The sequence below is a fragment of the Notolepis coatsorum genome, assembly GCF_963971535.1.
Source record: "Notolepis coatsorum genome assembly, chromosome: 5".
Classification (NCBI taxonomy): Eukaryota; Metazoa; Chordata; class Actinopteri; order Aulopiformes; family Paralepididae; genus Notolepis; species Notolepis coatsorum.
The window spans coordinates 138281873-138298036 of record NC_140169.1 but is presented as its reverse complement, the minus strand read 5'-3'; the positions used below and the strand labels follow the sequence as shown (position 1 = coordinate 138298036).

The 16164-nt window shown below is 47.9% G+C and overlaps 1 protein-coding gene across 1 annotated transcript in view; it reads left to right on the top strand.

The window, feature by feature from the left end:
- Window positions 1–16164, top strand: part of esr1 (estrogen receptor 1) — a gene marked incomplete at both ends in the record, with an annotated part of 68730 nt that overhangs the window by 49559 nt on the left and 3007 nt on the right. Inside the window, 3 exon segments of the mRNA XM_084314286.1 lie at window positions 653–787; window positions 789–790; window positions 10965–11142. Of these exon segments, the coding sequence (XP_084170412.1) occupies window positions 653–787; window positions 789–790; window positions 10965–11142 (315 nt within the window).

The window sequence follows — 16164 nt, the reverse complement described above, 5'->3', positions numbered from 1 at the left end:
GGGTTCTTCTCAATACATGTCAGCTTGGAGATAGGTCTTAGTGTCTTAAAGGGGCACTTCAAACAATACTGATTTATTTTGCACATCATTTCACACACACCCAAAGTCCCATCCCAATTTCGTATCGTCCAATTCTACCCTCCCCTGTCTCGAACGCATGCCTCCCACAAGCCGGCTGCAATGTGGACGAAGCCTTCCATCACGTGTCCCCTCCGGTACTCGAGGAAGCAGCCGTCGCATCTTTTCACCTGCACAGCGCGATCTCTCAGCGGCGGGGGTCTGCGTGGGAGGGACACGCCGCCCCCGTCGCTTCCTGATTCTGCTGCGCAGGCGCACCAACCGACCTGTAGGAGTCGCTGTCCACAACGTCCGATCCCCACCCCATCAGCTTCCCACCCCCTAATACTGCCACCTAGCCGCCCGCAACACCTTGTCTTATAGGGGACTGCTACCTCATAATTTCAAGGATTCAAGCACAGAAGGATTCACAAGGATTCAATGTCACCAACCTCCAACCTCGTCAACAAATGTTCTTAGACCGATTTTAACGTTTGTAGACAAACTGCTCTCGCTTGTGATTGTGCTAAAAGTGAAACAGATTTTTTATAAAATTTTATGTTCATTCTCCTCTTGCTGCTCCTTTGTTCTCCAGGAGCGAGGGGGACTGTGTGGAAGGCATGGCTGAGATCTTCGACATGCTGTTGGCCACTGTCTCCCGCTTCCGAACGCTCAAACTGAAGCCGGAGGAGTTCGTCTGCCTCAAGGCTGTCATTCTGCTCAACTCTGGTCAGTAACGGGACTGAATGTGTTGTTCTTGACTTAAAGGTGCTATAGATAACATTTGTATGTAGAGTAATCATTTAAAGGTGCTTTGTTTAGATCATATTTGTATGTAGAGTAATCATTTAAAGGTGCTATAGATAACATTTGTATGTAGAGTAATCATTTAAAGGTGCTATAGATAACATTTGTATGTAGAGTAATCATTTAAAGGTGCTTTAGATCATATTTGTATGTAGAGTAATCATTTAAAGGTGCTATATGTTACGAACGGGTAAGTGACTTCCAAGTTGTCGAGGTAGAAGAACGAGACGGAGAATGTATTACTATAACAAAACAGTAGAACTGTTTATTAACAGGGGAAAAGCATAAACAATAACAGGGAGAAGAATATCTGTCTGTGCTTGTCCAGCGGTAGGTACGTCCGTAGAATTAGGTGAAGCTCTAGCAAAGAACAAGGAATAGAGCAAATGTTAAATACGTCACATTCTCAACATTCCACGCTGTCAATGAGGAGCAGCAGGCTGACAGCCAATGACAGCACCCAGGTGTGACAGACAATTAGTGATGACAGCAATCAGTGGTGACATACAAGGTGAACAATAACAACAGGAGTGACCCAGGTAGACAGTGGGAGACAATCCTAAGGATGATAGTCTCCCGAACGTTACAGTATCCCCCCCCGACGAACGGCACCTGACGTTCACCTAGGGGCCTCGGGATGCAGCCGCCGGAAATCATCGATCAGGCTGGGATCTAATATGTCCCGTTGAGGCACCCAAGAACGCTCTTCTACCCCGTACCCCTCCCAATCCACCAAGAACTGAAACCCCCTACCCCTCCGCCTACAACTCAGGATTCTCCGCACCGTATAGACAGGCTGACCGTCAATAATGCGGGGCGGAGGAACCGCAGGGAGTGGCGGGGACAAGGGCGATGAGAGGAATGGCTTCAACAGGGACACATGAAACGTCGGATGGACCCTCATAGAGGCCGGAAGGCGTAGCCTGTAAGCCATAGGATTCACCCGACGTACCACTTTAAAGGGCCCTATAAAGCGAGGAGCCAGCTTCCTGGACTCCACCCGGAGAGGGAGATCACGAGTGGAAAGCCAAACCCGCTGTCCCGGACGGAAAACCGGAGCCGGACGACGCTTGCGGTTAGCTTGCCGCTGAGCCTTAACCGAGGCCTTCTGCAGCGCCGTCCGCACTCTGCTCCACGTCCTGCGACAGCGAGCTACATGTGCCTGGGCCGACGGCACCTCCACCTCCTGCTCCTGTTCGGGAAACAGAGGAGGTTGAAAACCATATTGACACTGAAAGGGAGACATACCAGTAGAGGAGGAGAGGAGGGTATTATGCGCATACTCAGCCCAGGCCAACCTCCTACTCCACGTCGCCGGACACCCAGCAACGTAGCACCTCAGAACGCCCTCCAGGTCCTGGTTGACACGCTCCGTCTGCCCGTTCGTCTGCGGATGGAACCCAGACGACAGGCTGACGGAGGCGCCCAGACCGGCGGCGAACGCCTTCCAGAACCTGGAGGCGAACTGAGGACCCCGGTCGGACACAATATCCACTGGAAGCCCATGAACCCGAAAGACGTGCTGCACCACAAGGTCAGCCGTCTCCCGGGCCGAGGGGAGCTTGGGAAGGGGAATGAAGTGGGCCGCCTTGGAGAACCGGTCCACCACCACTAGGATGGCAGTGAACCCATCCGATAAGGGAAGACCGGAAATAAAATCCAGGGATATGTGCGACCAGGGACGCTTGGGAATAGGAAGCGGTCGGAGGAGACCCGCCGGCGCACGGCGAGAGGTCTTACTGCGCGCGCACACCGGACAGGCCACCACAAAGGAGCGTGTATCCCCCCCCTCTGTCGGCCACCAAAACCTCCTACGGATAAACTCCAGGGTTCTGGTGGCCCCAGGGTGGCCGGTGAGAGAGGATGTATGCGCCCACTGCAGCAGGCGTGAGCGTGCCGCCTTGGGCACATACATCCGACCCGGAGGACCCCCACCGGGATCGGGCTCCCGTGCCTGAGCCAACCTCACCACCCTATCTATGCCCCATGACACGGGTGCCAAAATCAAGGCCTGTGGAACAATAGGGTGGGGCTTCTCCTCTCGACCCGGAAGATCAAACTGACGTGACAGGGCGTCAGGCTTGACGTTCTTGGAACCGGGTCGATAGGAGATGGTAAACCGAAATCGAGTGAAGAATAACGCCCACCTGGCCTGGCGAGCGTTAAGGCGTTTAGCCCCTTGGATGTAAGCCAAGTTCTTATGGTCAGTCCAAACAATGAAAGGATGTGCCGCCCCCTCTAACCAATGTCTCCATTCCTCCAATGCCAATTTGATTGCCAATAACTCCCGATTACCCACGTCGTAGTTACGCTCGGCCGGAGACAGCCGGCGCGAAAAGAAGGCACAAGGATGCACCTTACCATCCTTTAAATTGTTTAAATTTTAAACAATAAACAATAAACATCTCTGCGAGATTACCCCCCCCACCGCGGTGTCAGAGGCATCCACCTCCACAATGAACGGAGCCTCTGTGTCGTGACGGATCAGTACAGGGGCGGAGGTAAATCGACGTTTGAGGTCGCAGAAGGCCGACTCTGCCCTAGGCGACCATTCAAAGCCAGGGAGAGAGGACTTAGTGAGAGCGGTTAATGGATTGACTAAGGCGCTAAAATTGCGAATAAAGCGCCTGTAAAAATTTGCAAAGCCCAAAAACCGTTGTAACTCCTTGAGCGACGAAGGCCGTGGCCAATCCAAGACTGCACTCACCTTGGCTGGATCCATGCGAAGATCGCCCTTCGTCAACACAAAGCCCAGGAAGGAAACGGTGTCAGTGTGAAACACACACTTCTCAGCCTTAACAAACAGTTGATGCTTAAGGAGACGTTGAAGCACCTCACGAACGTGCAGTTGGTGTTGCACCATATCGCGAGAAAAAATAAGGATGTCATCCAAATATACAAACACTGACACCCCAATTAGATCCCGCAGCACGTCGTTGACCAGGGCTTGGAAAACTGCTGGAGCATTAGCTAAACCAAAAGGCATGACTAAATACTCATAATGCCCATTAGGAGTATTAAATGCAGTTTTCCACTCGTCCCCTTCTCTAATCCTGACCAAGTTGTATGCATTACGTAAGTCAAGTTTAGAAAAGACCTGTGCCCCCTGTAAGCACTCAAAGGCGGTGTCCATGAGCGGTAAAGGATAACGGTTCTTGATGGAAACGTCATTCAACCCCCTATAATCTATGCACGGCCGCTGATCACCATCTTTTTTAGCCACAAAAAAGAAGCCAGCGCCTGCAGGGGATGTGGATGGTCGGATATGCCCCGCGGACAATGCCTCTCGAATGTAAGTGTTCATGGACACTGTCTCAGGGCGGGAGAGAGAGAACATCCGTCCCCGGGGCGGAGAAGCGCCGGGTAGAAGATCAATGGTGCAGTCATAAGGTCTATGAGGCGGTAGTGCTTTAGCACGCGTTTTACTAAAAACGTCCGCCAGGTCACAATAGACCGCAGGAACACCTGCCAAATCGGGGTTGGGGGATAATAAAGAATCTGCAACGTCCACCGTCAACCTGGAGAGAGACAAAAGAGGGAGGGGGGGAGGGACGGATGAACTCACGCCAGCGTCAGCGCTGACGCCGCTTCCCATGGAGAGTTCACCCGTAGCCCAATTAATACGAGGATTATGCAGCACAAGCCAGGGGTGGCCTAAAACAATGTCGGAATGAGGAGACATAACAACAAAAAAGTTCAAATATTCCCCCTCGCTACCCGCCACCCGAACCCACAGTTTCCCGGTGCGCTGGGTAACAAATCCACAACCAAGCGGTCGGCCGTCCAGCGAACGGACAGGGATGGGCACCTCTAGTGTCTCTAAAGGAACCCCCCATTCTAGAGCCACCCCCACATGAATCAAGTTGCCCGCAGCCCCCGAATCCACTAAAGCCTTGGTCGTTGTAGAAGAATCCCCCCACCTGACAGTGACATCAAAAAAAGTACGTGAGTCGTGAACGTTTATGACCGGAGAGACATGCCCACCTGCTAGCACCTTCCCCAGGCCTAGCGGGCTCCTGCGTTTCCCGAGCCCCGACAGGCGGCGAAGCGATGCCCCGTGCGGCCACAATGAAAACAGCGCTTCTCGTTGACCCGCCTCTGTTTCTCCGCTTCAGAGAGGTTCAACGCTCCCAGCTGCATGGGCTCGTCATCGCCCCGGTGCTCTCTCATTGGCTGGTATGCTGGCCGATCGACACTAGGAGAGGGACGGAAGAGTACCTGTGACGAAGCCTCCCTCTCGCGTCCCCTCTCCCGGTGACGATTATCTAACCGAATGGCCATGTTAATCAATAGATCCAGGCGTTCGGGTAGCTCCCGCGTAGCCAGCTCGTCCTGCATGCGAGTGGAGAGACCATGCAAAAAATGGACACAGCAGGGAACCTCAGGCCAGTCCGCCTCCCGAGCCACAATACGGAAATCTATGGCGTAGTCTGCTACGGCGCGAATGCCCTGCCGGCAGGACATAAGTCGACTCGTAAATGGAAATCACCCTGGAGGTATCGAATACACGGCGCAACTCCAGGGCGAAGGCATCCGCGTCGCGGCAGACCACAGACCCACTCTCCCACTCCGCTGTGGCCCAAGAGAGAGCACGACCCGTGAGGAGAGTTATAATATAGGCTACCCGAGCCACATCACTGGGGAAAGTACGCGGCTGTAGTTGAAAAATGAGAGAGCACTGGGCGATAAACTCACGGCAGCCGGTAGGAGCCCCTCCATAGCGCTCCGGCGCCGGCAGATGTGGCTCTCGGTAGTCCTCCCGATCCACCGGATACCCCCGCTCGCCTTCCCCGCCGATCGATGATGCTCCTCCGGCTGTGGATATCCTCGTTGATGTCGTAGAGCGGGCCTGGCTCACCGCCGCCAACGCTGTCTCCGCCGTCTCCTGAGAAGCCAGGGAAACATCTCCCAGTCGACCCAGCTCGACACCGACTGCCATCTGCCGCTCCATCATGATCCTGAGCTGGTCCCGTAGGCTCACCATCTCGTCCCGTATCTCCTCGTTGGAAGTCATGATGGCTAGAGCTTCTGTTACGAACGGGTAAGTGACTTCCAAGTTGTCGAGGTAGAAGAACGAGACGGAGAATGTATTACTATAACAAAACAGTAGAACTGTTTATTAACAGGGGAAAAGCATAAACAATAACAGGGAGAAGAATATCTGTCTGTGCTTGTCCAGCGGTAGGTACGTCCGTAGAATTAGGTGAAGCTCTAGCAAAGAACAAGGAATAGAGCAAATGTTAAATACGTCACATTCTCAACATTCCACGCTGTCAATGAGGAGCAGCAGGCTGACAGCCAATGACAGCACCCAGGTGTGACAGACAATTAGTGATGACAGCAATCAGTGGTGACATACAAGGTGAACAATAACAACAGGAGTGACCCAGGTAGACAGTGGGAGACAATCCTAAGGATGATAGTCTCCCGAACGTTACAGCTATAGATAACATTTGTATGTAGAGTAATCATTTAAAGGTGCTTTAGATCATATTTTTTATGTAGAATAGAAAAAATAGCGTAGTGCTCTTGGGCGACATCTAGTGGCTGCACATTATCTATAGCACCTTTTAAGGTAAACTCAGAAAGATATTTGAATGAGAACCATGTAGACTCAAACCACATCAGCAAGCGTATTTTACATTACCCAACCATTTAGACTTTTTTTTGTGGACCTTTTAAAAATGTGGACCGTTATGGTGATAAACCATAGAATTATATAAAAGAAACCTACTCAAAAGTATGTTCTGGTCACACTAACAAATTGGTTTAAAATGATGAATATATTAACAATTTCTGTAATTGCTTCAACAAATCTTTACCCCCCCCTCTTTTTCCATCCACTGCACTCTAGTTCAGCAAAACGCTGCATAAGATCTAGCGCAAGTGTTTCCAGAGAGGTCTGTCTCGGTGATATGTCCCCATAACTGTTGCCATGGCAACATGAGACAACAGAGACAGAGAGAGAGAGAGAGAGAGAGAGAGAGAGAGAGAGAGAGAGAGAGAGAGAGAGAGAGAGAGAGAGAGAGAGAGAGAGAGAGAGAGAGAGAGAGAGAGAGAGACACACAGAGACACAAGAACTCTGAGTAACGTAATAAACTGAAATGCCTGTCAGATGACACAGTGGAGGCTGCTATGGTTTCAGGTGCATTCAGTTGATGCGCAGGAAATAACTTGATGATAACTCTCCTCGTTTAGACATAGTGTGTTGCATGTATGTATGTGTGTGTGTGTGACTCAGAACAGAAGGATGAGAATGGATTTATAAGATGTGATTCCAAATGTCCAAACTCCAACTCCCCCCCCCCCCCCCTCTCAAATTCAAATTCAAAGGTGCTTTATTGCTGACTGGCAGACCCCAGGTGGTGAGAGCAGGCAACTGCACCTCCTCATCCATCACCCTCAACATAGGGGCCCCCCAGGGCTGTGTTCTGAGTCCCCTCCTCTACTCCCTGTACACACACGACTGTGTGGCTCAGCGGAGTAGCAATACAATCATCAAATTTGCTGACGACACAGTGGTGGTGGGCCTGATCTCTGCCAACGACGAGAGGGCCTACCTGGAAGAGGTCAAGGTCCTGGCGGGATGGTGCCAGGAAAACAGCCTCTCCCTGAACGTCAGCAAAACAAAGGAGATGATTGTGGACTTCAGGAGGTCGGGGGTCAAGGACTACAGCCCCCTCAGCATCGACGGGGCACCGGTTGAGAGAGTCAACAGCTTTAAGTACCTCGGAGCCTACATATCCGAGGACTTGACATGGACCACACACATTGACAGTGTTGTGAAGAAGGCACGACAACGCCTCTACTTCCTCAGGCGCCTAAGGAAGTTCCAAGTCAGTCAGAAGATCCTTAAGAACTTCTACTCATGTACAATAGAGAGCATCTTGACCGGCAACATCACCTCCTGGTTTGGGAATAGCACTGCACAAGACCGAAGCAGACTACAAAGAGTGACACGTTCAGCCGAACGCACAATTGGAGGGGGGCTCCCCACCCTCCAGAACATTTACAACAAGCGTTGCAAGGGCAAGGCTAAGAGAATCATTAAAGACTCCAGTCACCCGAACAACTGCCTCTTTGAACTGCTGCGGTCAGGCAAGCGATACCGGAGTCTCAAGGCGAGCACAGAAAGACTCAGAAGAAGCTTCTATCCCCAGGCCATCAGGCTGCTAAACGAACAATGAATGAACACTACACAACAACAACCACCAAACGCACATAGCACACACATCCACACGCACACACTCACTTTAAACAAACACACTGTAGCACCCACTCCACACACTTTATAGCACACACCCACTTTAAACAAACACACTGTAGCACCCACTCCCCACACTTTATATTTATTGATGAAGGATTGCACTACAACTCGTACACCTTACTGTAAATTGTACCTAAATTGTACCTCATCCCATTTCTGCTTTGCACTAGATAGTACTGTACATTAGTACACTGCATAGTATTGTATATTATATGGTAACTCAGAACATTGTACATATGTCTATACCGAACACTGTGACCTCATTTTCTTCTTCTAAATTACATGCTATACTATGTTATTTGATACTATCTTGTCTAGCACAGTCTCTGGAGCGTAACAGTAAGAAGCATTTTGTATGAAAGTATTCTGTACTTCTGTATGACAACTATTAAAGAAACTTGAACTTGAAACTATTGGCATGAATCTTAACAATTAACAATGTTGCCAAAGCAGTTTACAACATATTACAAAAAAAATTCAAAAGAAAACACACGTTTCATGTATATTTTTTTATTTTTTTTATATAACAAAAATAAATAAATAAGAATAATAATAATGATTGCAAATTATCAGTATAATACAGTACAACATATACATGAATAAAACAAGATTTAAGTCACAACACTGTCCCTCAGACTATGACATCACTGGGCAGTTAGTCCAGCAGTGACTCCTCCCCCAAGGAGGACTTGGAATTGTCCCTCCTCTCTTAACCCTTTCACTACCACACTACCAACGGGTTAACCCTTTCACTGCGACAATACAGAAGGTTAACCCTTTCACTGCCACACACGACAACGGGTTAACCCTTTCACTGCCACACGACAACGGGTTAACCCTTTCACAAGCACACTACAGAAGGTTAACCCTTTCACTACCACACTACAGATGGTTAACCTAGTAAAAGGTTAACCTTTTGTAGTAGGGGGGGGCAGGTGGCGCACAGAGATTACGTTCGTCACCAACACCGGTAGACACTAGGATTGGCCTGTTCGAATCCAGCTCCCGGCGTTGCTATCAGCTTGGCTGGCCTCTCACACTGATACAATTGGCTGTATCAGGGGGTGGGAAAGCTGAAGGGTGGGTCCTGGGCGTTGTGGACAGCGACCCCTACAGTTCGCTCGGGGCGCCTGCTCAGCGAGGGTTGGAACTGAGGAGAGATAGTGTGGCCTCCCACACGCTACACTCTCCCCGGTGAGAACCTGCGCGGCCAGGTTGGCCTGCCGGCAGGCTGCACATGCGTCGGAGGAAAGCATGTGACAGTCTCCGGTCTCCCGGACCAACAGTAGGGGAAAGTACGCAACAACCAGGAAGGGTGGGATGGGAGAAAAATCGGGAAAAAGGAGGGGAAGAAAGATAAAAAAAAAAAAGAAAAAAAAAAACGTTTGTAGTGTAGTAGTGACAGGGTTAATTGAGAAACGTTTGAGTTTCTTAACACTTTAAGGACCAGCCACGTATATATACGTGTTTTGGTGCCATGCGTTGTGGACCAGAGGCACGTATATAGCCATGGCAAGTTGTTATTGTTTTATTCCATATTAATAACCGGATCAAGATCCCCGATCGACTCTGCAGATCTACCCGCCTCTGTGGAATCGGCAACATGCAATACCGGCCAGATCCTCTTAGGGGCGCCATCACTCCACTGCAGTATCATTGTGGGCGAATGGAATATTTTTTTTTTACCCTCCAACGGAGTATCATATTACTCTGATCACAAACCAACAGCATGCACTGTGTATCACGTTTCGAAGCGGAGATTTCACCATGGAATAAGGGGATTTATCATCAACCACTGGACATATCGATCTACCAGATGCCGATCGATAACAGGGAAATGCTGCCGGGTATCACACGGGCTGACGGTAAGACATTTATCACCTAATTTATAGCCGGATCGGAGCTTGCTGTGCAACGCTAGCAATCGATCTGTGAATGTGGCTACTTACACGGACACTGTATTGGTAATCGATAATACTAATCGACGTCCCCCGCCGGCCCCCTTTCATCCATAGATGCTCTGGGATAGTCCGGACCATAAGCAGTTTATGTTATTTCATTAGCATATATACAACGGAAATGCCGTTGAATATAACGTTAGTAGCCTTTAGCTTTATAACTAGCTTTCCAGAAAATAGATGATACGAAATCTGCGATAAAGCTTATATTCACGGCGCTATAAAATGACAACCTACAGATGGATTTTTTTTTTCTTTAAGCCATTCTGAAGGGACGTTTATGCACTCAATTGACAATGAGAATGGACAGATAGCAACACTATAAAGTATAGATATAGCTGTTAGAAAACCCACATGTTTGTTTACATTACCCGGTCCTCTAGCCACTAATTACTAGACTAAGCCCATCGGTCGTCAAAGTGTTAATGTAAATGTAGGAGAAAGTGCACCTCGTTCTCAACCTCACCTGTCGTACAGTGACCACATGTTCTTTGGTCCATGGGAGCCATGTTTCTCTATGTCTGCCTTCCTCAATGGCTAGAAGACTGTGGTCACTGAGCCTGTACCTGGTGAGGATCCATCTCTGCTTTGTATCTCCGACAGTAGAGAGACTCTGCCCATTTATATTCAAATTTTAGGCACAAATAACATTGCAATTTACTTAGTGCTTTGGTTTCATTATGCCAATGTTCCAAATAAGATGCTTCTCTCTCTCTCTCTCTCTCTCTCTCTCTCTCTCTCTCTCTCTCTCTCTCTCGCTCTCTCGCTCTCTCTCTCTCGCTCTCTCTCTCTCTCTCTCTCTCTCTCTCTCTCTCTCTCTCTCTCTCTCTCTCTCTCTCTCTCTCTCTCTCGCTCTCTCTCTCTCTCTCCTCCAGGTGTCTTCCACACCAGCTCTGTGGAACCCCTCCACGACAACACAGCCATGCAGGACATGCTGGACAACATCACCGATGCCCTCATACACCACATCGGCCAATCAGGAGGCTCCGCTCAGCAGCAGTCCAGGCGGCAGGCGCAGCTGCTTCTCCTGCTCTCCCACATCAGACACATGAGGTGAGGAGTGAGGGCAGGGTGGCAGGCAGGGTGGCAGGCTGGGTGGCAGGCAGGGTGGCAGGCTGGGTGGCAGGCAGGGTGGCAGGCAGGGTGGCAGGCTGGGTGGCAGGCTGGGTGGCAGGCTGGGTGGCAGGCTGGGTGGCAGGCTGGGTGGCAGGGTGGGTGGCAGGCTGGGTGTAAAGGGAGCTTTATGTAGCTCTTCAGACAATGTCCAATGTGTGAAAAAGAGCTACAGAGCTCAAGCTTTATTGTCAATACTACCATATGTACAGGACATATAGAGGATCTACCTCTGGTGTACACAAAAATATAAAATAGTTTACAGCCTATGGTTATTGTGGCAATATATAATGTAGCAGCATATTCCAGTAATTGTTCAAATGTGCTTTAGAGTGTGATTTAGCAGCATTAGAGGTTTGGTCATTTGGGGACAGGAGGGAAAGGGTGCAGCGACCTGACAGCCTGATGGATGAAGCTGCAGCGTCGGTCCGCTGGCTCTGGCTCTGAGGCTCCGTTATCTCCTCCCAGACGGCCGAGAGGCCGAGGAAGCAGCGGGAGGAGGGGTGGGTGGGGTGTCACCGGCAATACGAGTCGCTTTCACGGGCCAGACAGGTGCTGTACGGGTTCTGAAGAGAGGGGAACGAGGTGCCAATGATCCTCTCAGCTGCATTCACTATGCGCTGCAGGGTCTTTAATAAAGCCCCACACCGTGGTGCAGCGGGTCAGAATGCTCTCCACAGTGCCACTGTAGAAGCAGCTCCTCTTTAGCTTCTGGAGAAAGTAGAGAGAGACGCCGCTGGGCTCTTTTTTTTTTGCCAGTGATGCAGTGTTGTTGTTCCAGGAGAGGTCTTCTGAGACATGCATTAACCGTTTCACTGCCACACGACAAAGGGTTGACCCTTTCACAACCACACTACAGAAGGTTAACCCTTTCACTACCACACTACAGAAGGTTAACCCTTTCACTACCACACTACGGTTAACCTTCTGTAGTGTGGTAGTGAAAGGGTTAACCTTCTGTAGTGTGGTTGTGAAAGGGTTAACCGTCTGTAGAAAGGGTTAACTGTCTGTAGTGTGGTAGTGAAAGGGTTAACCGTCTGTAGTGTGGTAGTGAAAGGGTTAAGGTGATAATACATTGAGATAAAAGGGAGTACCCCAGGGTGATTGGATGTGCGTGCCTTTCTTTTCTGTGTGTGTGTGTGTGTGTGTGTGTGTGTGTGTGTGTGTGTGTGTGTGTGTGTGTGTGTGTGTGTGTGCGTGCACGCGCGCATTGGATTGCTCTCCTTATTGGGACATGACTAACGGAAGTTGAGGAAGTTACCTCTTTCGCAGAGGAAGTCGTCCCACGCGTGAATATATCCGCTCAGTACGTCCCCCGGGGGCCTTTTCAAAAGACTTCCGTCGCCAGGGGAACGGCTTGGGCTCCTGTGTGTGTTTCCTGTCGGCTACTGTGTGTTAGCAAAGACGACAACAGCAAATGCACCGACGGGGGTCAAAATAGAACGTCCCCGTGAATCAGTAACTCTAATGGTTTCAAAATGATTTCCTGTCGAAAATGGTAGCAGACCTTACGCAGCACTTATTTTTCACAGAATGTGCGTGAATAGAGGCGGTGTTGCACCTCTCAAAAGACACTATGTATCAGACAGACGTTTCGCCCGTCAGGTGCGTCATCAGCGGCGATGTCCGTGTCAAACTGGCGCTTGAATAATTGTGTTATTGTGACTTTCACAACAGGAAGATTTTCTTCTGTTCTGACTTTTGGATCCCTAGTCCTATGCTACTTACCGATGATGTTGTTGACCGGTAGAGTACTTTCTCAGCTCTCAGCTGCTCCTCATACTAGCTCTGGCTAGTTAGCCATGTACCTAATGCAATGTCAATGGGGTCATTGCATTGATTTGTGGCTAACTAGCCAGAGCTAGTATGAGGAACAGCTATCGATTGTGTGGAGAAAGGACTGTAGCCTACTGATTAAATTAGCTGGTAAATAGCAAATAGGGCTAGGGCTAGTTTTTTTCAATACAGGAAAGCAAATTTGATAATAAGTTTACTGTTCAAAAATCTAAGAAAGGGATTAAAATGAGGAGATGTATTTCTATTGTTGGGGTTAACTTGTGGAACAATGCTGATATACATTTTTTCTTTTATCAAAATGTTTTCAATGTTCAATTAAACGGAACACAACACAATACAGTGACAACAATAATACACAGGACATCACAGGACAGTACTTCACCAATAATAATCATAATAATGACAAGACAATTAGAAATAATAAATACAGAATATCAAAACTTAACTAATATGAACTAATACATTATACAAAATACAGAGTCAAAATAAAAAACACCACGAAATACATTAGACTTTAGACATTTCCTTAGACACAGCAATTTCAGGGTCAAACCAGTTTATCAGGGGCCTCAGCGAGAAGGACCAGAAGTACAACTTAAAGTCTGGGATTGCCTGTTTCCTACGTTGAGTGGTAGTTATTTTGATTCGCGGGCGTTTGTTATTCCAAATTTATTTAGATATCATAGTTTGAGTCTTGCGCCAGTGGTCTATAGGAGGAGGCAGGGGGAGCATTGAGCTAACAAAATTGATCCTAGGTTGTATGTTCATTTTAATTATGGATGCTTGGGCCTGTAATGAGTTAGGAAGGCTCGACCATCTATCCAGATCCTGGTGTATTTTATTATATGTACCTGTGAAGTTATATTTAGTTGTGTGATTTAGTGTGGGAAAAATCAGCCGGTAGTTGCACCGCTTTGGCCAACTCATTAAGAGGTAGACAAGCTGATTTGGGCCAGTTAATTTTGAAGCCTGACAATTTACCGAAGTCATCAATTATATTAACCTGTTAATCTGTAGACCGTTTTCGCCTAAAGGTACATGCCTAAGTAAATGGAAGATTGCTCCACTTCTGCAAGGTCAATTTGCATGTTCTTGGTATCTAGGAACATCTAGGGACCTGGGGGTATGTATTTCCAGTGTCAGAAATATTGTGTCTGTTACTAGTAATTATTCAATTGTAATGAATAAATTAATGATGATTAATTATGATTTATGATTTTGATGATGATGATAAAAAATTTATACGGGTAGGAGAAAATGCTCACTGAGCTCATTCACCACATTATTGAGATCATGTGTACAAAGAATCTAAGCAAATGAACCGTGGGAAGATGATTAAACAGAAGGATTTGTAGATACAGTAATTAATGATAATCGACTTTAATTATAAATTCATATTTGACCTTGAACTTGACCTTGACCTTATTATGGCCAAATCAAACATCTATGGATAGGGAAAATGCTCATCTTTCCAATGGCAGGGTTGAATCTGTCAATTTAGTAATTTCTTGCGGTTTTTACGATAATTAGCATTTTCTGATCAATTTGTATTTCCGATAAATCGTATAAAACATCGGTAAAAATGAAAATATACACTTTGACTACTGTTTTTGATAGGGTTATGGTCTTTACTCTTGGCTACAAAAATAATATTTAAAAACATTGACCTCTTAACATCCAAGGGCCCACATGTGGACGATTCTTTGCCCACCTCTAGTGGCTCGGGTGTGCATTTCTTTTAATACAATATATAGATAGAATTAAAGCCATATTTGTTGCCTGTCGATTGCCCTTTCAGGTGACGAAATCCGTTCAGCGGTTCTTGAGTTACATGCCGATATGTGAGGCGTGCCCCAAAGTATGCAAAAGTACACATTACCACCCCGACTCCCGGGGCTCTAGCTCCGTCAATCATTTGGCGACCTCGAAAATCTTTACACAGGGTTGTAGCCAATGAGTGTGGTTTTCCAATGATACCCCATGATATGATAATTGGGGATCTAATACGGTCTCTATTAATCGATTTATGGGGGACCTTAAGGCTTAACAGGTTAAGTAACTTTGAGGCTGATTGGGAGGGATCTTCCATACAAATTTGTAAGTCATCCACATAAAGAGCAATTTTGTGTGGTGACTCATTGATTATTATAGGGGCGATTTCTTCGGATTGTCTAATGAATTGGGCTAATGGTTCAAGGGGAAGCGCGAATAGTCCAGGGCTCAGAGGACAACCCTGCCTAGAAGACCTAGAGACCGGGAAGAGTGTGGAGCATATTTTGCCATTGTCATTATCATTGCTGACGGTGAGGCATAGAGCACTTTAATCATGTGTATAAATTCCTTTCCAAGTCCCATAGCCTCCAGTACCGTCCAAAGATATGACCATTCAAGTCTATCGAATGCCTTCATGGCATCCACGCATTATTCATTACGTTTTTTTTTTTTTTTACTTTGACCAGTCACCTGGTTCTTTTAGCGTTTATCGCTTTTTCTTCGCATTCATACTTGGTCAAGTTCGACCGACAGAAGCAGGCTGAAAGGGTTCAGATGGGGGGGAAAGACACTCTGGGAAAGGCACGGCTGCCGTCCGGGATTCGAACGCGCTCAGCCCCAGATCCGCGCAAGCGCGGTTGTCCACGGCGCTGAAATAGCACTCGCGGTACGTGGTGAGCTACTGGAGCTCCCCTATTCATTAAGTTCTTACATAATTTTGGTGATTGTTTTGTAAAACGCTGCATCAAATGTATTAGGGGCATATAACGCGATTAGTGCTATTTTCCTGTGAGAATATTCAACCTTTGTTATCCTCCCCTCCGTGTCTGACCATATGTCCAATACCCTGATATCTAGATTACGTCTTGTCACTATAGTGACTCATTTTGTTTTGTTGCTGGCAGAGGACGAGGAAATTACATGATATTGTCGGTTCGCTAGCCTCGCTACATCAGCTGTCACTAAATGTGTCTCACTGAGAAGAGCTATGTCAATTTACCTTCTCTTTAATAAGCAAAGGACACTGGTACTGTGAGGATTCGCCTGTTCCCTGAGCTTTTCCCTGTCTACTCCTTCACCAGCCCCCACCCTTGCGAGATTTTTCCCTGTCTACTCTCCTTCACCAGCCCCCACCCTTGGACTACCTTCACGCAGCTGTCATAGTTTGTGATT